Here is a 25,521-nt window from a genome sequence, read left to right as displayed (position 1 = left end):
GTCCCTGGGACACACAGGTGCTACTAAGTGCACAAATTAGCCCATGATTCGTCAGAAAGAAAGAATACAGACTCTGTCTCCGATCTCACGGCTCGGAGGCAGGGGAAAAAAAGCATTTTTGTCATTGAGACAAACATAATGCTCCATCATGCCATTTTTATAGTAACTTTTCCAAGTAGACCTGACTTTCAAAACTTCAGCATCACTGTCTATACCTACTGGCAAGAAGGACACATAAGTAGAGTCTTTCTGTATCTGCAGGATGTCACTTTCTTACTCATACTTATCCTCTAAAAAATTAATTAATTAAAAAAATAAAATAAAACCACAGTAAATAACCTTACATGCTGCACAGCAGTAATTATAATGCAATGATTTAACCCCTTGCACCATAAAGACACACACTCCTCTCAGGCAAGAAACTATAAAGGATTCATGCCTCTTCTCACTCTAGCTTTCAGCAGTTCCTGTCCTTCTCCTATTCTCTCCACAAACATAGAGAGCTTCTCCCACCTCCCCAAATGATTAACACAACGTAGCCTACCCCTCCCAATAGGCCAACAGCCTCATGTTCCATGCCTCTGCTCAGCTTCCACCCCTCTCCTTGGTTCTTCCATGTCCATGGCCCATTCTTCTGATGCAGTTCATCTCCTTCCTGCTGGTCTACAGCCCACAGGAGTTGCTGGGGACAGGGAGGGAGGGAGGGAGGGAAGGAGGGGGCATGGCAGATCAGGAGTGCAAACTGGGAGAGAGAGGAGGTGGTTGAAAGGAGCAACTGTACTTTTCCATAAGCCTAGCTGGTGATCAGTTTGTGGAATGTCAAGACGCATAAAGATTGAGAGCCTTTGTCATTTTTTTCCTACCTACTGTAATTGCAGTTGCTAATCTTTTTTATCTGATGCACAGGAGCGTTCAGATTCCATTGTGAAAGTTCCAGGGCTTCTCATCACCTTCCTCAATTCTTTAGTCCATTAAGAGAGATCCGATTTCAAAATTGCAAGAAGGTAGAAGTTTGGGACACATTGTTTTCTGGGTCTCACGAAGACGACACAAGTACAGTTCCAGATTCCATTTTCGGGAGACATTTCCCTCTCCTTTCCCCACTGAAACAGTCTTTCCAGATATGTTTGTGCTCCAGGGTCACACAGGTAGCAGATTCCCTCATTAGCTCCTTTGGAAAAATTCACTACTGAGCATTTTCATCTGTTGCTGTCACAAATAACTCCAAGAATGGAGTGTTGTCCTCTTCTTGCCCGACCCAGCACTCATCTGACCAAACAAAGTATATTCTAAAATACTGGAAAGGAAGAATCATTTTATGAATGTGATTTATTAACTGGAGAAACACTAGGTGAGTGAGGTAATACCTTGTACTGGCTCAACTTCTGCTGGTGAAAGAGACATGCTTTCAAGCTACACAGAACTCAGAATGAGCTTATATCATTCTGCTTATGTCAGACTGAGCTCTGTGTACCTCAAAAACTTGTCTCTTTCACCAACAGAAGTTGGTCCAATAAAAGATATTACTTCACCCACTCTGTCTCTCCCATATCCTCAGTCCAGGGCCAGCTCCAGGCACCAGCTTAGAAAGCAGGTGCTTGTGGCGGCCACTCCGGAAAGGGGCGGCACATCCAGGTATTCGGCGGCAGGTCCCTCGCTCCTGGTTGGAGCGAAGGACCTCCCGTTGAATTGCCGCAGATTGCGGCTTTTTTTTTTTTTTTTTGGCTGCTTGGGGCAGCAAAACCCCTGGAGCCGGCCCTGCCTCGGTCCAACACTGCTACAACACTGCAAACCTTTATTATCTATGCAACCACTAACTGCTTTGCTATAGTGGAAAGCAAGAGATGGAGGGAGAGATCCTCAGTTGGTGTAAGTTGTCATAGTGCCACTGAAGTCCATGACACTAAGAGAATTTACACAATCTGAGGATCTGCCCTGGGGTCTCTACACAATAACAGCAATAGGTACAGCATTAAATCTGCTCCTAGAGATGGCTCCTTCAGAACTAAAGCACTTTGGAGAAAGAAATGTGGGAAAGTTTGGAGAGCTGCTGCCCATGCTACAGCTGTTCTGTGCACAAAAAAGGACTGTGGTCTCCATAGCTATTATTAAGAGACCCTTCCCAAGTGGGGGGGAATATCACTACACCAACCTTTCTCTCAGGGCAGGAGAACGGGTAGAAATAACCACTTCATTGGACAGGTATTTTGGCCTCATTGATTACTGTACACAAAGGAACAAATGAAATTTTTCACTATCACAGAGGTCGGCAACCTCTGGCATGGGACAGTTTGTTTACCTACCACATCCGCAGGTTCGGCCCATCACGGCTCCCACTGGCCACGGTTCGCCGCTCCAGGCCAATGGGGGCTGCGGGAAGCAGCACGGGCAGAGGGATGTGCTGGCCGCAGCTTCCCGCCGCCCCCATTGGCCTGGAGCGGTGAACCACAGTCAGTGGGAGCCACGATCGGCCAAACCTGAAGACACGGCAGGTAAACAAACTGGCCCGGCCCAGCGGGCTGCTTACCCTGGCGAGCCGCATGCCAGAAGTTGCCAACCCCTGCACTATCACCTTCTAACATATTTAGGTCTAATACAGAAAAGTGCCAAATATCTGCAATTCCCCACTCACTGAGAGCTGCAGTGGGATCTCAGGTGAAGATCTTGGGACAGACTCCACTCTTCATTACACTTAGTGTAAATTCAAAGTAACTCTATTGGCATCAGTGGAGCTACACTAGTGCAGGGGTCAGCAACCTTTCAGAAGTGGTGTGCCAAGTCTTCATTTAGTCACTCTAATTTAAGGTTTCACGTGCCAGTCATACATTTTAATGTTTTTAGGAGATCTCTTTCTATAAGTCTATAATATATAACTAAACTATTGTTGTATGTAAAGTAAATAAGGTTTTTAAAATGTTTAAGAAGTTTCATTTAAAATTAAATTAAAATACAGAGCCCCCTGGACTGGTGGCCAGGACCCGGGCAGTGTGAGTGCCACTGAAAAATCAGCTTGTGTGCTGCCTTCGGCACACGTGCCATACGTTGCCTACCCCGCACTAGTGTAAATCCAAAGTAACTGAGAGCAGAATCTATTCCCTGTTTGAAGTGAGATGAAGTTACAATGACAATTTTTAACATATTCTAACAGAACAATTCTGTAAGAAGATTACACAAGGAAAGTATTGATCTCTCTGCTAGGAGCTCTGAGTCAGCAGACAATTGCATCTAGCCTTAGAGGAGACGACAATGCTTTTAAAATATGTACCAAGCAAGATAAGCGTGCAATTTATATTATTACTTATTGTGTTGCCTTCTAATGTTTTAAAAGGAAACTCTATAAGAGCTAAGATATCTACATTAGAGATAAGCAACAGCCACAAAAGTTGACTCTGTATCTGAGCTTTGGAATACATAGGATTTCATTTGACGCCATCTCTACTTTAAAAATGTATAGAAAGTATCTATTCAAGATTTCAGAAAGTGGTGCTGTGAAGGAGAGAAGATTTTGCCTCTTAATATATCTCATATTGGCTCTTATAGTCTAGCTCAATTACTAGTTTGTCAATATAAATCACTTTGGTAATTGCAAGGAGTAAGTTCATAGAGCACAGCCCAGTGATTTAGCAACTAGCTCCTCACTCTGCCATGCTAAAGAATCGAATGGTATGAGGTTTATCTTATCAATTTAGCAGGTGATGGGGGCATCCAGTTTACAGGAACTCAGCAGACTGCCAACCATCCCAAGAGCAAGATTTGGGTGTCACAATACAAATGCTTCACTTGTGCAGAAGGAAGGGGAGATTCAGCACAGAAAGCACTGTTTCAGAAAGAAAGAGTTTGTCAGACTCCTCTGTTGTGTCCTACAGTTCTTCCCCCAACCCTCTATTCTTGCTTGAAATGGACAAGATCCTGAAATTCCCACCTTGGATTGTGAGCCACAACAAAATGGCCTCTTTAAGGCTGATCAATATGTTCCCACTGTATTCAACCCCTAAAAAAAAGAAACAATGAGAAAGAAGGAGAACATTTACACCTTCCACTCAGGAACAACTAATGTATTTGGTTTTCTCTGTACACCTAATTTTCATTTTTTTAAAGGCTTCTCTGCTTTTCATCAAAGCTTGTCAACTTTTTCTAGGTCAAATCTTTCAAGTGGCACAGACGCACCCCCACTGTAGGGCTAGAAAGTATCACTGACTCCCAATTATATCAACTTTATTTCTTGTGTAGATTTTGCTCTCAATACTTTCTCTTAAAATTACACTCTCCTTTATTTCACTTTCTGTTTACACCTTCTTAGTCTTTCCCTTGTTGCCCCTAATCTGAATATCTCAATGAGCAAGAATTAAATGTCTGAGCAATAAACACTATCTCACAACAAGACACAGAAGAGGAGGATGAGCAAAATAAAAATGTCTGTCTGGTGAAAGCTCCCTTGACAACTACAGCAGCACTGATAGGCACCACTGAAATAATAGGAATGATACTCCAAAACAACAGCCAAGAAAATGTTATGAAACAAATAAAAGTCTAAACTGATCTTTCCAAATGAAATTTCACTGTCAAGTGAGTACAACAAAAGGTTCCTAGCACAGCTGTATTGCCACTACAACAAAAGATAAAAAAAACTACTGAAAAATGCCACCAAATCTGAAAAATTATCACCCATTTTAGGAATACTATGGACCTCAACACTGCAGAAAGAGGAAAAAAGTCTATTGGTTCACGGTAGGGGGAAGAGATCAGATCTTTGTTAATTTTTGTCTTGAATTGCTCCCAAATGAGTCAACAGCAAAAAAGCTACTGAATACACTGAGAGCAAGATCAGACCCTAAGGGTATGTCTACACTGGGATAAAAAACCCATGGCTAGCCTGGGTCAGCTGACTCCGGCTTGCAGGGCTCAGGCTCCAGGGTTGAAATACTGCTGTGTAAATGTTCTGGTTCAGGCTGAAGACCAAGCGGGAGTGGAGGGTCCCACAGCCCAAATGTCTACACAGCAATTTTTAGTCCCGCAGCCCAAGCCCCACAATCCCAAATCAGCTGACCCAGGCCAGCCGCGGCTGTACCGGGGGCCTTTATCCCCATGTAGATGTACCCTTAGTGGCATATGTGCAAATATCTACCACTATCCAGGTGGCAACCTACTAAGCAGGCTCAGCAAAGAGGCCAAGAAGTTAACAAACACAGACAATGAATGACCCTCCCCCACTAGAGGAGGTCCCTCTAGGACAAGACTGAGGCAACCCTGGGGAAGAAGATGAACTTTGTGATTTAGAAAGAGAACTAGAAGCAGGAATTTAAATTTGACCCCTTTTGGAGGGGCACATTCTGGGCCCTCCCCCCATCCCCCGAGAGCTCGCACTCCCCCCTCCCCACCCGGCACTGGGAGGACCTCGCTGCCCCCAACTGCCCCGGCAGAAGCTCACTCTTTCCTCTGCCCCAGCCCCCGACAGGAGCTCGCTCTGCCCTGCCTTTGCGTCCCTGGGGCCAGAGAAGTTCTCTGCCCCTGGCCCCAACTATTACTGGGGGGGCTTTGCCCCTGCTTGCCCCCCTCGTGCACACCCCTGAGTAGAAGCCAGAACATTTGGGTTCTATTCTTGGCTCTGTCAAAGACACTCTGATTTGGAAAAGTCACTTAATCCCTTCATGCCTCAACTCCTCCACGTATAAAATTAGGATAATTACGGCCACACTGGGGTGTTCGATGTCTGTAAGGTATTTTGAGATAATCAGATGGAAGTTGTATTACTGGCGTGGTGGCAGAGCTTGGTGCCTAGACACTATCATGATGGACACACATTGGAGACACCCGTATTAGATGAGGAGGGCCTCATTTTGAGCACACTAACATACTGTAGGGTTGAAAGTTTTACTCACACTACTGGGCTCATGAGAACTCTACAGAACTAATTCTTCCCATTAAAAAGCTGTGTATTTCTCCTTTCTTTTATACCACCAATTCAGTAGGCCCTACACGTTTGGATTTGTTTGTTTTTCCATGAAAAAAAAAACCACACCAAAAAGCATAGAAATAAAATTAGCTGATGGTTTCCCGTTGGCCTGAGAGGGACATGCTCACGCTGCCTCCTGCCCCTGGGCAGCTGGAGCAAAATCTAGACCCCTCAGCACGAGGAGCAGGAACTCTGGAACTCATTGCTAGAGGCACCACAGCCAAGAGTGGTGAATTCCAAAAATGGAATGAAGATTTATATAAATAAGAATATACTGAGTTAATAGTAAGGATTTGAAAAAAAAAATCTGTGAAGTTTTGAAAGGGATAAGCTGGAGAGTTTAAGCCAACCTCTAACTATTGGGCATTAGGGAAAAATGATCCTCTGAGCAAGTTATTCTATACTGCCCGGCTACTACAGCGTTTCTTGCACCTTCCTCTGAATCAGCTGCTACTGGCCACTCTCAGACAGGAAACTGGACGGCCTGCTGGTCCAGAATTTGATAAAAGGGTTTACATTGAACAATGATTCACCAAAACTAACTTTTTGCAGGACATAACTGATTTTGACAAAAGTTTCACAAGTCCAGAATGAAATGTCAGGTAACAGAGTGAGTAACTGACCCCAGCCCAAAACAGCTAATAACCCCGTGGTTAAGGCATTCATGTAGCATGTGGGAGATCAGGTTCAACCTGGGCCTGCCACATGCCCAGTAAGTGCCCTGACCACCAAGCTATTGTGGGGTGAGACACTCACAATCTCACCTGTGGGAGTTTTTCCACTTGGTATAAATACTTAAATAGTCACTACAGCAGGGACTTGACCCTGGTCTCCCACCTTCCAGGTCAGGGCCCTAACCTCCAGGCTAATGAATCTGGGACTAGCACACACAAAAACTTTAAAAGGTCTCAGTTTAGCCACCTGGTTATTGGGGGGGGGGGGAGCAGCGGGAGAAATCAACCTCTCTCTCTACATTTTCAAAAAGTCTCAGTTTCCTCCCTATATGGAACTGGAGACTTTTTTAAATTGTGAAAATTTTCATGGGATAGGAAAACGGTTTCCTGCCAATCTGTACACTCGTCTGCTCTAGTATGACCATTCCTCTGCACCTACCATTCCAGCAACAGGTTGCTTTGCTAAACATCTGAGAGGGTTCTGAGCTATCACCCTCCTGGAAATTCAGTTCTGAATTAGAGTTTGGGGGCTTCAGATTAGAGGCTCCAATTCAGTCTCACTGCAGAGATAGGTCCAAGTGCCAAAGCTTGGGCACTTTCAGGCCCCCATACTGCTTTGAGCCCACCTCTCGTTAAAATACACTCAGACTCTACAGCATTGCACATGAAATATCAAATCCGGTTAGAACTGTGCCAGACAAACTCACATGGCTAAATGAAGTGCAGAGCATGCTGTCTGCAGAGGGCATGCTCTCCTCTCCCTTTGCCCAGTCACACGCTGCAAGCCTGGCACTCTGCATGCAGCTGGGCTGCGTTTGGTTAGTGCATGAAAGGGAAGAGGTAGAGGATGCCAGTCCTCCCTCCCCAGCACTAGCCCAGCACCAAACTGTACTTCCTTTTCTCAGAGAGACAAGAGGAGGTGAAGTTGTATCTTTTATTGGATCAACTTCAGCAAGTCGGGAAGAAGAGCTCGGTGTGGCTTGAAAGCTTCTCTCTCTCTCACCAACTGAAGTTGGCCCAACAAGAGATTACCTCACCCACCCTGTCTCTCTAATATCCTGGGACCAACACGGCTACAACAACAACAAGCAAACAGCCCAAGCAGGAACAGTGTGCTCTCTCTGCCCCCACACCTAGGGGTCTACCTGTTACACAGGCCACACCTCTCCCGCAACTAGCTGCTACTCGTCTGTTGCATACACATGTTCACCCGGTCCATGCACTCCCTCCCCCCCTACACCTGAAAGCAGCTTATCCTCTAACAACATACTACTTACAAATGCCAGACTTAGTCTTATCAGATGCAGACCTTGCCAACCCAATTTGCAGCAGCCTCATCAGCCAAGGACAGAGCCCTCTGACCATCATCCAACCTGGTCAGAGGGCAGCCGTCAGTGATGTGTGACATTGTCTGTCTTTGGTCAGGGTCGCATGCGGGACCCTCTTGGCCCCCCGTGTGAAGGCTGGCTGCACAGTGACTCTGGCCTGTTCGAAATCGGTTCCGAAGGGCCCACGGCTCGGCTGAGAGGTAGCTACTACAGAACCTGATTAAAGGGAAGCTCCCTCCTCCTGCCCCACACCTGGTAGAAAGACGATGCAGCAGGAGGTGTGCAGAGGACCCCTTCCCCCAAATTACTGATTTTACGAGGCAGGATAAACACGCATTGCACAGAGGCCGCTCCTTCTCTCCCCACCCACTCAACCTGTTGCGGCAGCTCGCCGACAGGCAGAGCCTGCGTGCAGGGCAGGGGACACACAGACACACACCCCCAGCACTCCGCCGCTGCTGCTGCTGCTGCCGGTGGCAGGAGCATGCACCGCACGCAGGTCTCCCCCCTCTCATCGGCTCCCGAACAACAGCCGCTTCCCCACACTCCCCAGCTGTTGCTCCTGAATGCCAGGAGCGGGCCGGGGGGGGGCACTTCTTCTCTATCCCCCCCACCACCACCCCAGCTGTTGCTAAGTGACAGGAGAAGCAGGCACCGCCCAGAGAACCCCCCAAATCCTCTCCTGCTGCAGCTGCTGCAAAAGGCCAGGGGGCGCGTGCACCTTTCTTGACCACGCCCCCAACCTGTTGCTGCTAAATGGTGGGGGGCGTCCACGCGGCCCAGGAGTAACAGCCCCCCCCCACGCGATGACAGGGCAGAGGCGTGCGCCGCCGCGTGCGGACAGCAGCCCCTTCAGCCCTGTCATCGCCACCGAGGGCGGGACGGGGGGGCGCTTACCGGGATGTGCACTCGCAACATGCGTCTCTTCTGGCTGGAGCCTTTCCTGCTGCCGCTGCTGGAGGCATCTTTCTTCTTGGTGTCCATGGCAGTGCTGCCCATCCCGCTCAGCACGGCTTGACTCCGGAGGATGGCTCCTCTTCCACCTCTGTCCACCGCCAGCAGCCAATCTGGGCTTGTTTTCAAACCCTCAGGAACTGGGGAGAAAGGGGGTGGGGGAACCAAAGGGGAAGGGAGGAGTTTCTTCCAGCTGCGGTTTTTTAAGTGGGGGCTGGGAGAGCTGCTAGGGGCCCCCGTCTCCTCCAGGAGCAAGATCATGAGACATCCTTAAACCTGCGGTTCAGTTTATAACTCTTCCGCCCGTTCAAAAATATCCGGAGACTCTTGGTGGGTGAGAAAGTTCCCTCCCCTCTGCACAGCAAAGTGACAGGTCCCCCATTACACGTGCCCTGGGGAGAAAGAGGAAGGTGCAGAAGTTGAGCTCGACCCCGTTTGCAAATAAATACAATCCCTGGAGTCCGGATCCTGCGACGAGGTCCGTCCCCCTCTGTCAAGCCGGAGGCGGTGCCAGCGCTCCCTGAAATGCGCCTTCCTCTGTGCAGCCTCAGCAGCGAGGCAGGGCCACAGCGGCCAGCAGCTCACGCAGGCCCGGAGAAGGCGGTGGTGCAAACAAACATTGCAATGTGGTTCCCCTTTCCTGCTGCGAGCCGGAACCCCAGGCAGGGCTGCGGAGGATCAGGGACTGGAACTGCCAGGAGGAGGAGGAGTTGCCAATGCTCCTGGCAATCTGGCTCTGCTGCGCTTAACAGGAAGTGCAGCAAATCGTCAAATACTTTCTCCCCGAGCTGACACTGCTCCCCTCCACAGGCGCCCGTCTCCCGTCCAGGCAAGAGCTCCCGGACCTTCCCTACTGAGTCAGGATCTGACGGCGACCGAGAGAGGGTAGCGAGTGTTTGGGGGGGGGGCGCTGCGAAGGCTGTGCCTAGTTTGCAGTTGCTGATGCACCAGGGACGGGCTGGATTTCACCCCTTCACGTGAAAAAGAAACAGCGACCTTCTGCCCCGCCCCGCCCCGCCCCCGAGGCAAACCCCACTGCCTGGGTTGGGTTCTCCGGGGCCATCAACCCAGAGCCTGCCAAGGGCACTCCGCGCACACCCGCTTCCTCCTCCAGCCGCACTCCTGGGTCTCGCCGAGGGGCGGCTCGCACCGCCCCTCGCTGCCAGGAGCCATCAACGCCGCTGTTGCGCAACTTGTAACACTCACAACCACCTCGCCGCTGCAATGAGCACAGCGGGCCGGTAGGTGGCGGTGACCACAGCCAGCGGCAACGCGCCTGCCGAAGTATAAAATCCCGTACCTCAGAGAGCTTCAAAGCGGGGCCTGGAGGAACGGGGGGGGGGCCGGGCGCCTCCGCCACCTGGGGGCTCACAGCTGGACCGAGCCCCCGCTGCACCCGGCCTCCCAGCGGGATGCAGCTGCCACGCCGGGGCTGACGGGGGCAGCCCCACCGTTAGCTGTCCGGGGCTAGCGCCGCCAACTTTCTATTTGCAGAAACCAAACACCTTTGCCCCGCTCCCTGCCCCCCCCCACTCACTCCACCTCCCCCCGTCTGTCACTCGTTCTCCCCCAGCCTCACGACCGAGGGTTGGAGGGCGGGAGGGCTCTGGCTGGGGCCAGAGATGAGGGGTTTGGGGTGCAGAACAGGGCTCTGGGCTGAGGCCAGGGGCGGCTCTAGAAATCCCGCTGCCCCAAGCAGGGCGGCGCGCCGTGGGGCGCGCTCTGGCGGTCGCCGGTCCGCGGCTCCGGGGGACCTCTTGCAGATGTGCCTGCGGAGGTTCCGCTGGTCCCGTGGCTCCGGTGGAGCATCCGCAGTCATGCCTGCGGGAGGTCCACCCCAGCCGCGGAACCAGCGAACCCTCCGCAGTCATGCCTGCGGAAGGTCCGCCGGAGCCGGCTGCCGCCCCAAGCGCGCACTTGGCGCGCTGGGGTCTGGAGCCGGCCCTGGCTGAGGCAGGGGGTTAGAGGAGGCTCCAGGGTTGGGCCAGAGATGAGGAGTCAGGGTCCTGGAGGGGGATCCAGGCTTGGGCAGAGGGTTGAGGTGCGGGGGGGGGGGGCGGGGCTCCTGCTGGGGGCATGAGCTCTGGGGTGGGGTTGAGGTTTGAGGTGCAGGAGGGGGCTCAAGGCTGGGGCATGGGAGGGAGTTCGGCGTGCAGGCTCTGGGCGGTGCTTACCTCAGGCAGCTTGCAGGAAGCAGCAACATCTATCTCCAGCTCCTAAGCAGAGGCGCAACCATGTGGCTCTGAGCTCCGCTTGCACCTGTAGGTGCCGCCCTCTTAGCTCCCATTGGCTGCTGTTCCTGGTCACTGGGAGTTGCTGAGCTGTTGCTGGGGGCAGGGGTAGCGTGCAGAGTTCCCGTGGCCATCCCTCTGCTTAAGAGCCAGAGGGAAAGAGAGAGACACCATCAGCTTCCTGGGAGCTGCACGGTCCCAGGTAGGGAGCCTGCCTGCGCTGCCAACGGCCCAGTCAGCAGTTCTGACCATTGCCGCCAGGGTCCCTTTTTGACTGGGCATTCTGGTCAAAAACTGGATGCCTGGCAATTCTATCCATGTGGATGGAGCCCCACAGTTAGCTGCCTGGGGCTTTCAGCGGGAGCACCACCTCCAGCCGCCAGGGGCTAATAAAGGGAGCCCTGCCGCCAGCCCATCATTTCTACAGCAACAACTACCTTTCCCTGCTTCCTGTTTAGTATCATCTGCTGTCCTAATAACAAGCTGTTGTGCAGTGCTTATTCCGCTGGTGAGTTTGATATTTTTTTGACATCATTGTGTTGCGAAAAATGGAGCGTACTTATTGCCAAACGATGGTAGTGTTCCAAAACGAAAGCTAGAAGCTGAAATGGCTAAAGTTGATACAAAGAAAAAATCTGCACAAACAAGAAAATATGATGAAACATATTTGGTTTTTGGTTTCACTTCCATTGCAGTTAATGGAGAAATTAGGTTTCAATGTGTAGTGTGTGCAGTAACTTTAGCAAACAATAGCCTGAAGCTAACAAAATTAAGACGCCATTTGGAAACAAAACACAGCCATCTGGTAGGAAAGAACAGAGATTTTTTTCTGAACGAAAGCTACAAGAAATTAATAAAGAAAAAAAAAACACAATGAAAAATGTGGTCTCCGCCCCTGCAAGTGCTTTAAAAGCATCGTATCAAGTTGCATACCACATTGCCAAGAATAAAAAGCCTTACACAACTGGAGAAAAACTGGTTCTCCCGGCTGCAATTGACATTTGCAGGACGATGCTTGGTGACAGTGCAGCAGAGAAGTTAAAAATGATCCTGGTCAGACAACCAAATCTCTGTCACGTCAGAAAATATCAAGGCACAGCTGATCTCTCGATTGCAGTCCAGTTTATTTGCAATCTGGTTGGAAGAAAACGGATATAGCAAAAGAAGCTCATTTAATTGCTTATATTCAGTACTCACACAAAACATCAATATTGGAAAATGTTTTGTTCTGCAAGCCAATTAAGATGCGTGCAACTGGATCTGAACTGTTTAACATTTTGAACGACTTCCTAACTTCTCATCAGTTGAAGTAGGAAGCCAGGCGTCTGAATCTGCGTGGATGGAGCCCCTTCTATGTCTGGAGGTAGGGCAGACTGAAAGCCAAAGTGTTTGAAATTGCTCCACATATATCATGGACACGGACTCATTGTATGCTATACCGCAAAGCTCTTGCAACTCGAAACATGGATCGGGAACTTACAGATTTTCTGAATTTTGCTGTTGAAAGCATGAACTTTATCAAGACACTGCCCACAAAGGCACGTCAGTTTGCAATGCTTGGTGCAGAAATGGGAGTGGAGCATGATGGAAGTCAGGTGGCTATCCAGGGGGAAAGTGTTGCAATGCGTTTATGAAGGGAGAAATGAAGTTCGACTTTTTCTATTGGATTTGAATTTCAGAAACACAGACACGCTGAGTGATCCCTACTGACTTTACTTTTGGCTTACTTTGCTGATATTTTTGACAAACTGAATTCTCTAAATGTCTCATTGCAAGGAGCAGAAAGTACTATTTTTGACCTGCACAAGAAGATATTGGCATTCAAGAGAAATCTAAATCTCTGGAAAACAAAGATCAAAACTGGTTTAAGCATTCCCTTCTAGTTGTTAACTGATGTCATCGAGGAAACAGAATCTGAACTATTGAGTTTTGTGGAGCCAATCAAGAATCATTTGACTTCTCTCAGAGCCAGTTTGGATAAATATTTTCCTGAAGGAAATGCACCCCTGAATGACTGAATTAGCCAACCTTTTCTAGTTGAGGCAGTGACCTTGTCCCATCTCTCAAATGACATTCAGGAGAAGCTGACTGAACTTCAGAGTGATAGGACATTGGAAATTCAATTGAAAAAACAGTCTTTGGGGAATTTTTGGTTGAAACTTGGCTTAGAATGTCCAGCTTTGTCAAAGTGTTTGATCAAAGCTCTTTTACAGTTTGGTTCATCTTATTTGTGTGAGATCGGATTCTCTTCACTGGCTGTGCTAAAGACAAAGTACCATTTGAGACTGGAAGCAGAGGACAACCTCAGAGTGCCGGTTTCAAAAATCTCCCCAGGAACTGATAAATTGTCCGCAGAGAAACAAGCACATGCTTCACGTTAAGTATCTGTATATTTGAAATATACTGGTGTAGGCAATTTAAAGTTCTATTAAGGTCTGTCTTAGGTTTGTGAGTAAGCTATCAAGCATACTTTTGTACGTGCCTATTTTTGTCTGGGTTGGGGCAACCAAAAATTGTAACTCAAGGTGGGGCTCAGCTCAAAAAGTTTGAAAACCACTGGTATAACTACTATAGATCGCAACAGATACTTTGATGCAAACTGCACTAGCAGCTAGCTTCCTTCTCTGTTGCTGGAGGGAAACATGCCAAATAGAAGAGGGCCTCATTCCTTTTTTTAAACCTATCATATTTTCCACTCTCTCCCTCCAACAAGCTCTCATACTCCAATGCATTTTCAATTAGGTTAGAGGAACAGGCAAAATTTCTTTATCTAGATTACAAATAATGCCATTGAATTTTAGAAACATAAAGCCTTTAAAAATCCATTTCACCTGTCACTGTTTATGTTGTTTGATTTTGCATTTCTCTCAATGCTGACAAGGGAAATCAATAAAGTCAGTTCCACCTTTGTTTACAGTCAGGTTCGCAGGGCTGTGACGTTTGGGTTGCAAACACTGCAGGGGAACCTTTATTTGTTTGAAAACCCAAACTGTTTCAATTAGAATGCTCAGAAAAATGCACCCCAAATCTCTCTGCTGGCCTTGTTTTTACAAATCTACATCTTGGGCCAAAATTTGAGTTGTGTAGTGGATCACTGTTCTCTCCCACAAACAACCTTTGTTCTGTGTCATAGCTTTCAGAAGTTGGCATGTATTCCATAGTAATAAAGTCTGCCCCTGCTACCAGAGAGTCTGAACTTGTAAACACTTACACACAAGCTTAACTTTACACAGGTGAGGAGTCCCATTGGAGTTCAAAGTTATGCATGTGTGTATTTGCAGAAACTGTGTCAGAGTTCCCTCTATCACAATCTAGATAACGTCAGGGCAAGCTACAAGGCAATGATTTGCTACCAATAGTTCAAAACAGGGGCTCCCAAAAAAATCTCCTTAGCTTGTGAAAAAAACTAGGTGTGCGGGTGGTTGCTGAAAGGACATTTATTTGATTCCTTCCCTATAGAAAGGTCTCAGAATTTAAAAGGGATTAAACCAATACAGGGAAAACATTAAATAGGTTTCTATAGAAATTGCTATAAAAACTTATAGCTAAGAATCAGGGGCGGCTCTACAAATTTGGCCGCCCCAAGCAGTCATGCCCGGGAGGCGCCCCCGAGCCGCGGGAGCAGCGGACCTCCCACGGGCATGACTGCGGAGGGTCCACTGGTCGCGCGGCTCGGCTGGACCTCCCGCAGCTGCGGGCGGTTCGCTGGTCCGGCGGCTCTGGTTGAGCTGCCGCAGGCGTGCCTGCGGGAGGTCCAGCCGAGCCGCGGGACCAGCGAACCGTCCGCAGTCATGCCTGCGGGAGGTCCACTGGGGCCGCCGGCCGAGCGTCCCCTCCGCAGTCATGCCTGCGGCAGGTCCGCTGCTCCCGGGGCTCCGGTGGACCTCCCGCAGGCATGACTGCGGCAGGTCCGCCGGCCCAGCCTGCCGCCCCCCCCGGGAAAGGGCCGCCCCAGGCGGGTGCTTGCCCCGCTGGGCTCTGGAGCCGGCCCTGCTAAGAATAAAAAACTAGAATGTTTTTTGTAGACAGTTTAAACCATTGTAGCCCACAGAGCTAGCTTTAGCATTTATTTTATTTAGCGATAATGCAAGTAACTGGCAGGACTGTATCCTATAAGACATTAACTTAAGCAGTTAGGATGAGGCTTGAGGCCTATGAACTTCGGCCGCCACACTTAGGTTTTGGGGAACTGTGAATAGAGCATTTAAGGGGGAAGTTTATACATAACACCAGGCAACCACAGGAATATGAACTAACACAAGCTTTTGGATATTTTAGGATAGAAACATCTGCAGATGTCTCACCACAAGAGTGCCATGGCAACACAGTGACATAAGTTGAGATCATTAATATACTAACCTATAGGAGAAGGGCACACCAACATTAGTAGGGTGAAGAGATACAAATAAGGAAGAGGGGAGAAACCGCTACTGAATATGCATTAGGCAGAGTGGCATCAGAGTTTGGGTAACTAAAAGTCTCATTCTGTTGGTGCCAGGATATAATGACAATGTTGAACATGACTTGTCCTCTTCTCCACTGAGCTGAAAATAGTGGTCATCATTGTATCATTCTAACTCAAGTGCTCCCAACAGAGTTCAGATATGGTATGAATTTCTAACGTAGACAAGCCCTAGAGAAGGATTGTTTGCAAACCACCTCCACAAGCGAACCCAGTAAGACGGCCAGCAGATTCACTGGTCCATCTTTTCCTACTATAACCCACCTCCTGGGCTAACTATCTGCGTAATACCCATATTATTGCTTTGTAAAGCCAAACACACACACTATCAAAAAAATAAGATTTCTGTTCATCTGGGTGTGCATCTGAAAGCCTTTTCCCTACTGAACTGATTTTAATGTACCATACCCCAGTCAAAAGCTCATGATTTATATTAGTGTCTTTGGATTTTAAAGGTGTTCAGCCAGGGGATTTGTGTTCACTCCTTCATTTCAGGCCCAGTCCAACATTCTCCATGCACTCAGAACTCTGATACATTTCAACAGGAGTCTTGGATCCATAAAAAATACAGGATCAGGCCCTTGATAGTCTTCTTGAGATGGAAGTCAGGAGAATTTGATTTTCTCATATTATTACAAGCTGAGAAAAACTCTTAAAACTAGCAGAGGTGGCTAAAAAGTACAACAATAAAAATATCCTGAGACTCTGTATAGTCTGGACACTGAAATGCAGAAATATGACTTGACATGCAAAACAACCACAACTGGCAAATACATTTTGGATTATACCCCATTATATAACTGGACCATAGTTAGCTATCCCTTAAATATAGGTTGACTCAATTTTTCCATTATAAACACCTACAATGCCTTCCCTGGTTTAGAGAATAACCATAAAAGTTTGCTTTAAGCTTTGGTTGTACTGGTTTTCGGACGTCTAATGCCATAAGCAAAATAATGTTTAACTAGAGACTGCTATGCTGAAATTTCACACACACTGAGTGCAGTAATAATTTGCTTTCTGAAGACTTTCATTTTTAAAGTGAAAGTTGTGTCCAAAAAAGCAAGAATCAAAACCAATATAAAAACATGAGAGTTTCTGGTGCTTTTTAGATCCATCTATAACAACAAACAAAAACACATAAAAAAGCATTGGTTGTTAAAGTTTAAAGCTCACCGGTAATAATATGGCCAGGTGCTACTTGGTGCACACATTTTCAAATATGTTTTTATTTGTTTTAATGAGAAATACATCTTTCTGCCAAAGCACCCCTAATCCCCTTTTACATCTACATGCTTCTCACTGTGAATATTTCATACTGCTTTTTATCACATGGACTTTGTAAGCACTTGCAGCCGTTGAGTTAATATGACAGCTCATTACAGCCCCATTTATAGGGTCTAAATTTTAATTTGTAATGAGTGCCTATGTCTAGATCTTACCAACTATTATAGTTTGTCAGGTGAACACCACACATTTTAATTAGTATGTATAAGAAATTCTTATTTCGGGCTAGCGGAGCTCTCAAACATTTTGATCAAGAAGAGTCCTTCAAGAAGTCCCAGAAACATGTTTTAAGGTTTATTCTCACCTCTCTGCTCAATAATTGCATAGATCTGGTTGGTATTTATGGGCATAAACCCCCATATCCAAGGATATCATATGTTCCATATAGCCAATTTGCTCTTTATCATCCTCTTATCTCACTTTCTATTTCTCTCACTGATTCTGGTTCTCTTCCATCTGTCTAATTTTGTTCCCTTTCCCTCACTCACTCTCTCCCGCCCCCTTCCATCCCTCCTTTTCTTCTCTTCATTCTTCTCATTTCTCTATTCCCCTGCTCCCTTTCCCAAGTTTGCATCTAGGCTGTTTGGATTTCGTTCAGCACATTTACAAGATTAAAATCAATCAAACTGTACAGAACTCATTAATTTTGTCAGCAATACAATGTAAGTAACATGATGAAATGTCAGTATACAATGCTACATCCGCACAAACCATCTCTATGGAGCAAAAAGTGCCCAAAGACAACATGCACCAGGACACCTATCTGCCTAGAATTTACATTCTGATCTGGTACATACAGAAACTCATTAGACCTCCCAGGATTTTCCCAATTATGTAGACTATAGCCCACCTAAAGCAGGCTATGGGAGAGTGTTTGTGGCAGGTAAATTGAATCTCACAGTTTGTGGCAAATATAGAGTTAAAACTCTTTCCTGTACTCACTTATATAGGCTGCAGGGAGACGCAACTACCTGAGGCTGTGCCTGCAAGCAATCCAGTAGCAAGACCTAATCAGTCAGCAGGAGCAACATGAGACAAAAGGTTAATGAGCAATAAGCTTCTTGTTCCCTGTGGGAGAATCAACAGCAGTAAGGAAGAAATTCAGCAAATCTGAAGGTTTGAGGAGAGGGATTGTGTTCAGCTGTTAACATTCCGACTTTGAGCTGTCAGAGGCTCATTCTTTCTGTAACTGGTTATTGAAATAAACTATGCTGCTACTGCAATTTAGCTAAATCTCATCCGTACAAGATGCTATTTTATAGCTGCCACTGCTCCAGCTGATCCATTTCAGGCTAAAGCTACCCGTCTCGTACTCATACTGGTTTAGCTAGTGTGTTGGGTCACGCTTGTGTCACTGCACTGAATCAGCCTATTGGGTCAGCAAAAGCACTATCACATAGGGAGGGCAACATTGGAAACAGAAACAACAAAAACAACGAGGAGTCCTTGTGGCACCTTAGAGACTAACAAATTTATTTGGGCATAAGCTTTCATGGGCTAGTGCTAGTGAGCCAGCTTCACAGTAATTTTGCCAGGTAGGGGAACTCCTCTACCTTTAATTGTCTGAGAATTTCTCCCCAAATACTCACTGGAGGCAGATTTTTTCTGAAGAGTTTCTTGCAGTTGTAGGTCTCAACAGGATGTTCTGTTTAAATAGGCACAATCTGGTCCTATGACTGGATCAGTAGCACTTTCTCCAGACAGTGCTAGCAACCTCTGCTTGAAATGGAATAGTCTCATGTGATCATCCTTATTAGAATCTGGCACCTACATGCCATAGTGACAGCAGGTGCCTTTTAAATACATTTATCCAGGTTCTCATATTGGTGCCCATCACCACAGTATTTAAGAGATATCTTCAGGCTACAATGAGAAGAATTAATTCCTTCCAATATCACCTTCTAAATCAGGGGAGGGCAAATTACGGCCCACAGGCCGAATATGGCCCATCAGTGCTTTCAATCCAGCCCACGGGCTTGCCAGCCCATTGGCCGCAGCTAAGGCAGGCGGCCAATGGGAGCTTTGGTGGTTGTACTCGTGGGTGAGGGCAGTGTGCGGCAGAGCCACCTGCCCCACACCACCCCCCCAGGAGCCACTGCCGGACGTGCTGGCCACGGGACCGGCACAGGTCCAGGGCACGTAGGTCAAGGTAAGCGGCGCCGGGCCAGAGCCTGTACCCCAACCCCCTGCCCTGAGCCTCCTAACCCCTTGCCTTGAGCTCCCTGCTGCACCCTGCACCCCTCCTGCATCCCAACCCCCTGCCCTGAGCCCCTTCCTGCACACCACACTCCCTCCCACAACCCCCTGCCCAGCCCTACATTCATGGCCCTGCATACAATTTCCCCCCCCAGATGTGGCCCTTGGGCCAAAAAGTTTGCCCACCCCTGTTCTAAATAGAAAGTACCTAAATTCCCAAGAAAATGCTTTTTTCTTCTGTGCCACAAAAGTTCATATAAAGACCCAGAAGATGATTCTTCAGGGTTCCCACAACTCCTTTGGCTTTAGCCCGAACACCTTTTCACAGAATCAGAACCACTTCCCAGATAAATAATATACAAGTTTTGTTTTTAAAGGGACACTGTCAAGTTAGAGAACATATTTTTAGAAGTAAATAGCACCTGAAGCAGCACTGTTTTCAAGGTATGAGCACTTCAGTGACTGTGGAAATGGTAAATCCCTTTAACATGAATGGGGGATGTTCAGCTTGAAAACTTGTGTTGGTGCTAAAAAGGAAAGATCACAGAAGAGATGACCAAGACCTAGTAAGCCATCTAGTCTGCTCCTTACTAATGCAAGAATGTTCCCTGTGCTATATTTTTTAGTGCTTCTCATTCAGTTTTTGGCTGCAAGCCAGACACAATAATAGTGCTGTGATTTACATATGCAGGCCTACAAATTACCTAAGCAATTTTAATTTAAAAAATGATGCTTAAAAACACAGCAACATTAGTGGAAAGAGCTACTCATTTTGTCACCCCAGAGGATTACAAATAGGTTTCAGTAAGAATTCCATTTTCATGTTGTTTTCCAGCAGCATACATAACATAGTGTATAAACTAAAAGAGCATTTAAAGGAGATGAAGGTGAAGCCCGAGCCAGCCATGTGTGGGGACAAGCCAAATAATGTTTTCTGCAGGAATAACGTGCAAATACTTCCAGGTTCATCAGTCAAGTGAACTGTGAAGAATTCAGAGGGTTAAAAATTTCAATGTCACGGCCTTGTGTGTGTGATAAATCAGGGTTTTTGAGAATCTCAGAAGTTAGTTGTTTGACACAGTGCATGTGTCAGGCATCAGGCAGTACAATAGGTGGTAAAGATCCTTTCCTCCAGAAGGAACCACATGAAGCTGCCCAAAAACATCAGTGTGTTTTACTGTAATATGGTGCTGTGATGAAAGCATGTTAGTTCCCAAAATGAGCCACAGGAGCAGGGCCGGCTCCAGACCCCAGCGCGCCAAGCGCGCGCTTGGGGCGGCATTTTGCCGGCAGGGCAGCAGGCGGCTCCGGCGGACCTTTTTCAGTCATGCCTGCGGGAGGTCGACCGGAGCCGCGGGACCAGTGGACCCTCCGCAGGCACGTCTGCAAGAGGTCCCCCGGAGCCGCAGGACCAGCGACCGGCAGCGCGCCCCCCGCGGCATGCTGCCGTGCTTGGGGCGGCCAAATTCCTAGAGCCGCCCCTGCACAGGAGCTCTAGTCAGAGGAGTCCGCCTTGATCTCAAAGGGTATCACATGTCTGCACAATCAGGCTCAAACTTCCCTGCTACAGAGGAGGGGTGCAAAGCCCCTCATGCTACTTAATCCCTCGTTGGTGGATTTATGCAATCCCTGTGTGCTGCAGATAAATGGCTTCCAATCTGCCCTGTGTGGGACCAGAACAGAAGATCAACTTCAGGGCTAGCCTGTGTTTATACAGCTCTAGTAAGCCCACACACGATGGGTTCAGTAGGTCTGAAGACGCTGGGATGGCTGCACAGTAATCCTGCACTCTAGGCCTTCACTGCGGAGGGGAAATTTCTTCTCCCCAAACTCCCTGCAGGCAGTGCACACAGAGCCTGCATAGGCTCAATGCAAATGAAGCAAATTTTCCAGAGTATGTTCGGGCTCTGTAAGAAAACATGCATTCTTCTTCTCTCCTCCTGTTTCCTATAGTATTCCTATTTAGCCCCAGCCCAGAATGACAGATACAATACTCATGCTTTTTGGATTACACAGGAGTATACCTGTCCCCATGCGGAAAGATACTAAATTTTGTAATCAGTTAGCAAATTATTCTGCAGAATGGACAGCTATTGATATTTGCAGTTTAAATCTGGTGATTGTAGTTTAACATAGCAACAGTTGAATTCCACAGTAGCTTTTTCATCCTCAGCCAGATATTCTGAAGAATAGCCTTGAATTTTGAGTCTCTCTTAAACAGTGTGGGACAATGACTAGAACATCAGGAAAAGGAGGGCTTGTGGGTGTGTAATTCCCCACCAGGAAGAACTTTTACCTTGAAACATCCCACATTGCCTGTGTAATTGAAAATGATGCTCTCAATCAGGGCCGGTGCAAGGATGTTTCGCGCCCTAGGCGAAACTTCCACCTTGCGCCCTTCCCCCCCCCCGCCCCGAGTCACCCCCCTTGCGGCAGCTCCCCACCCTCCGTCCTGAGGCACCCCCCCACCCCAGCTCACCCCTGCTCCGTGCACGAGCACCCCGAGCACGCCGTCGCTGCTTCATTTCTCCCGCCTCCTAGGCTTGTGGCGCCTAAGCTGATTGGTGCCGCAAGCCTAGGAGGCAGGAGAAGTGAAGCAGCTCACCCCTGCCCCGCCTCCTCCCTGAGCACGCCATGGCTGCTTCACTTCTTCCGCCTCCCAGGCTTGCAGCGCCAATCAGCTTAGGCGCCACAAGCCTGGGAGGTGGGAGAAGTGAAGCAGCCATGGCATGCTCGGGGAGGAGGCGGAGCAGGGGTGAGCTGGGGCGGGGAGTTCCCCTGCGTGCCGCCCTCCCCTTACTTGCTGCAAGCGGCCCTCCCCACGCTCCCCTGCCCCAGCTCCCTCCGCCTAAATGCCGGCGGCATCCGGGCCGCCGAAGATCCAGCCGCCGCAGTCGCTGCTGAAGAAAATGCCGCCCCCCAAATCCTAGTGCCCTAGGCGACCGCCTAGGTTGCCTAAATGGTTGCACCGGCCCTGCTCTTAATAGAGGGGTTTTGCATGCAAGATATATCATTTTCATTGATAGCAAAGTTAGTCACAATCAACATTATAATTTCCCACCTTAGTTTATAGCAACTCTTCCACCTCTAAATATTTATTACAAGACCAGTTTCTAGAGATGGTCCCAGAACAAAAAGATCTGAACTCCTCAGGATTAAAACACTCCTCTCATTAGATGCTCAGCTCATGTAAATCAGTGCAGCTCCATTTAAGTCACAATTGTGTCTATTCACCATAATGGGATCTTCAATCTAGCAGAGAAAGGTACAGCCACAATCCAATGGCTGGAAGTTGAAGCTAGCCAAATTCAAAGTAGAAATAGGGCATCAATTTTTAATGGTGAGCGTAACTGGAACAGTTTACCAATGGTCATTGTGGATTCTCCATCACTCACAATTTTTAACTCAAGACTGGATGTTTGTCTAAAAGAAATCTTGTAGTGTTTATTTTGGGGAGCTTCTCTGGCCTGTGTTATACAGGAGGTCAGACTGGATGATCACAATGGTGTCTTCTGACTTAGAATTTATGAAAAGATTCGTGAAAATTAATGGAACTTTATTCACCGGTTAATCGTGAATATCTGATTGGCACCAGAGTGACAAACCTGTGAAACGGAGGAATAAAGAGAGAATTAGAAAAAGAGAGAATTCTGGAAGCAGACAGTGAAGAGTCATGGCTATGGAACCAGAAAACAAGGGCAGAGAGAATCACTAATGGATCCTGCTCTGGGACAGCCAAGTGGGAGTTTAGCCCTGTGATCTACCTTTCCCAGGTCACAAGCTATAAACTAACATCAGCCAGGAGTGGCAGAAGCGCCCTACAAGTGAGGGGCCCACAGGTGCCCAAACCTTGGCCCCGCCCTCCACACCACACTGCCCCTGAAGCCCTGCCCCTTCTCCCCGAGCCCCTGCCCCCACGCCACCCCTTCCCTGACCCCTGCCCTGCCTCTTTCTCCAAGGCCTGGTCCCCCATTCGCTCCTCTCCACCCGCTCTCCCTGTCGCTCACCCTTACGGCCAGTAAAAGGTGGGAGTGCCATGGCTCTCTGGCGCCCCTGACATCAGCAACACACTGGTTATGCATCTGGAGTATTTTCTCCTGAAAAGGACCCACACAATGTTAGAGGGAAACTATCACGATAAAAATCATATATTTAAAAAAATCCTTACCTGTGCAACGGATAACATCACAGGTCATCACAGGTGCGGAGTGCCTCCTACAAAATGCTGTGTGCCCTCCACTTCCAGTAAGAGGCATAGGAGCAGGCTCTTAGGCCTGGTCTATGCTGCGGTGGGGGGAGACCGATCTAAGTTACGCAACTTCAGCAACGTGAATAACGTAGCTGAAGTCGACGTACTTAGATCTACTCACCGCGGTGTCTTCACTGCAGTGAGTCAACTTTGGGCTTGAGTCTGAAGTCTTGACATAATGGGAGTTTTGCCTATGTCAGGACTGCAAGATCAGCCTGCATATTTAACTGATTTTTATCTCACAGCTAAAGGAAAATATATGGTATTTTGCACAGTTTGATTGTTTTTTTTCTGGAATATTCATATCTGTTATTTAGATACTGCTTAGTTACTAAGAAGCTGCTCATTGTATTTGGACAAACACTTACACTATTCTGCACATCCCTACAGCCAGATTCTGCTCTCATTTCATCAAACAAGATTCTCATTGACTCCTATGGGTATAAGGTCAGACACCTAATTTTAAACTTTGTGGCAGAGCGGGTGGAATGCAGGCGCAGCTTTCCATCATCTTATCATTAATTTTTTTTGTCTCTTCAGAACTCAGAAAGAGAAATCCCAATCCCCCAGCAGGAAGCTTAGTCTTATCAGAGAACAGACAAACCCAGGGCTGCCCAGAGGATTCCGGGGCCCCGGGGTTTTCGGCGGCGGGGGGCCCTTCCGTTCCGGGACCCGCCGCCGAAGTGCCCCGAAGACCCGCGGCGGGCCCCCCCCCCCCCGCCGAATTACCGCCGAAGTCGGACCCGCCGCCGAAGTGCAGCCCGGTCTTCGGCGGTAATTCGGCGGAGGGGGGCCCCCGCCGTGGGTCTTTGGGGCACTTCGGCGGCGGGTCCCGGAAGGGAAGGGCCCCCCGCCGCCGAATTACCGCCGAAGACTGAGCTGAACTTCGGCGGCGGGTCCCGCTCCGTCTTCGGCGGTAATTCGCCAGCGGGGGGTCCTTCCGCCCCGGAGCAGAAGGACCCCCCGCTGACGAAGGCCAGGAGCAGAAGAAGCTCCTGCGCCCGGCCCCGCAAGAGTTTTCCGGGCCCCCGGAGTGAGTGAAGGACCCCGCTCCGGGGGCCCCGAAAAACTCTGGTGGGGGCCCCTGTAGGGCTCGGGGCCTGGGGCAAATTGCCCCTCTTGCCCCCCCCTCTGGGCGGCCCGGGACAAACCATTAAAGTAGGACAGCTGCAACACGAAAATATTGAAAGTACTCTGTTCAGCAGTAGTAAGATGTATAGTACAAACACACCGACATCGAAACAAATGCTCATCATATTCATCCAAATATTTACCACAGAATCAAAGGAGAGAAATACAGCTCCCATGGAAATACTGAGAGTAGGACACAGTCAGTCCCCTTAGTAGTAAACTATTTTTTAAAACTACTTTGGTTTAGGGAGGAGGGATAGCTCAGTGGTTTGTGCATTAGCCTCTTAAATCCTCAGTTGTGAGTTCAATTCTTGAGGGGGTCACTTAAGGATCTAGGGCAAAAATCAGTACTTGGTCCTCCTAGTGAAGGCAGGGGGCAGCACTCAATAACCTTTCAGGGTCCCTTCCAGCTCTATGAGATATAGGTATTGCTGCTTATATTGTCACAATAGAGTTTAATTATTTACTCTTCAGGTAGGAAAATAACAGATAATTGATCTTCAGCCAATGGGTGCTGTTTTTCTCCTTAATTTTTACTACAGTAGAATGGAGTAAATATTTCAAGTTACAGCTATTTAATTAAAAATAATAAAATGATGGCAGTAGGCAGAATTGCTCCAAACAGACAGAGATACTTTTCTATACAATGGCATCTCTATCACTGAACAGTGTGGTACTCGATAGTTTTTCTTCCTGCAGTAAACTGGACAGCCACAGAGAGATCATCTAATGGATCACATCAGTCTGAGCCTGATCCTGTGAATGCCCTCCACTCTGAGTGAAGTCAATGGCGGCTGCAGGTATTCACCAGCTCTCAGGATCAGGCCCAGTGTGTCAGACTACCAAAAGACAACTACAACCAGATTCACTGTTGTCCTGAGGCCACTTAGAGTAGGTTTTCACCATACAGTTAACTCAGGCTCATACTCAGATATCGTCCCTAATCTGGCTCCCATCCACACACAAAAAACTCTGACCTGAGCTAGCTAGCTAATCTGGGACCATAGACTAAAGCCTGGGAGCTGCTTTCACTTGGGCTGGTAATGCACCCACATT

The 25,521-nt window shown here is 48.1% G+C and overlaps 1 protein-coding gene across 4 annotated transcripts in view; it reads right to left on the bottom strand.

Annotated features, from left to right (window-relative positions):
* The window catches only part of PRKAG2 (protein kinase AMP-activated non-catalytic subunit gamma 2), a 378,851-nt gene extending 368,818 nt beyond the window's left edge, over positions 1–10,033 (bottom strand). For 2 of the 4 annotated variants that reach the window (XR_006576561.1, XR_006576562.1), the window contains exon 1: positions 8,853–10,033. Coding sequence is in view for 2 of the 4 variants with exons in the window: in XM_045003265.1 (XP_044859200.1) it covers positions 8,853–9,170 (318 nt within the window). In the remaining 2 variants the exon portion in view is untranslated. The remainder of the gene's footprint in view (positions 1–8,852) is intronic. The other 2 variants (XM_045003265.1, XM_045003264.1) reach the window with 2 other exon arrangements.
* Between the last annotated feature and the right edge of the window lie 15,488 nt (positions 10,034–25,521).

This window comes from Mauremys mutica, chromosome 2 (assembly GCF_020497125.1).
Source record: "Mauremys mutica isolate MM-2020 ecotype Southern chromosome 2, ASM2049712v1, whole genome shotgun sequence".
In the NCBI taxonomy this organism is placed as follows: Eukaryota; Metazoa; Chordata; order Testudines; family Geoemydidae; genus Mauremys; species Mauremys mutica.
This window is presented reverse-complemented; position numbering and strand designations above follow the sequence as displayed.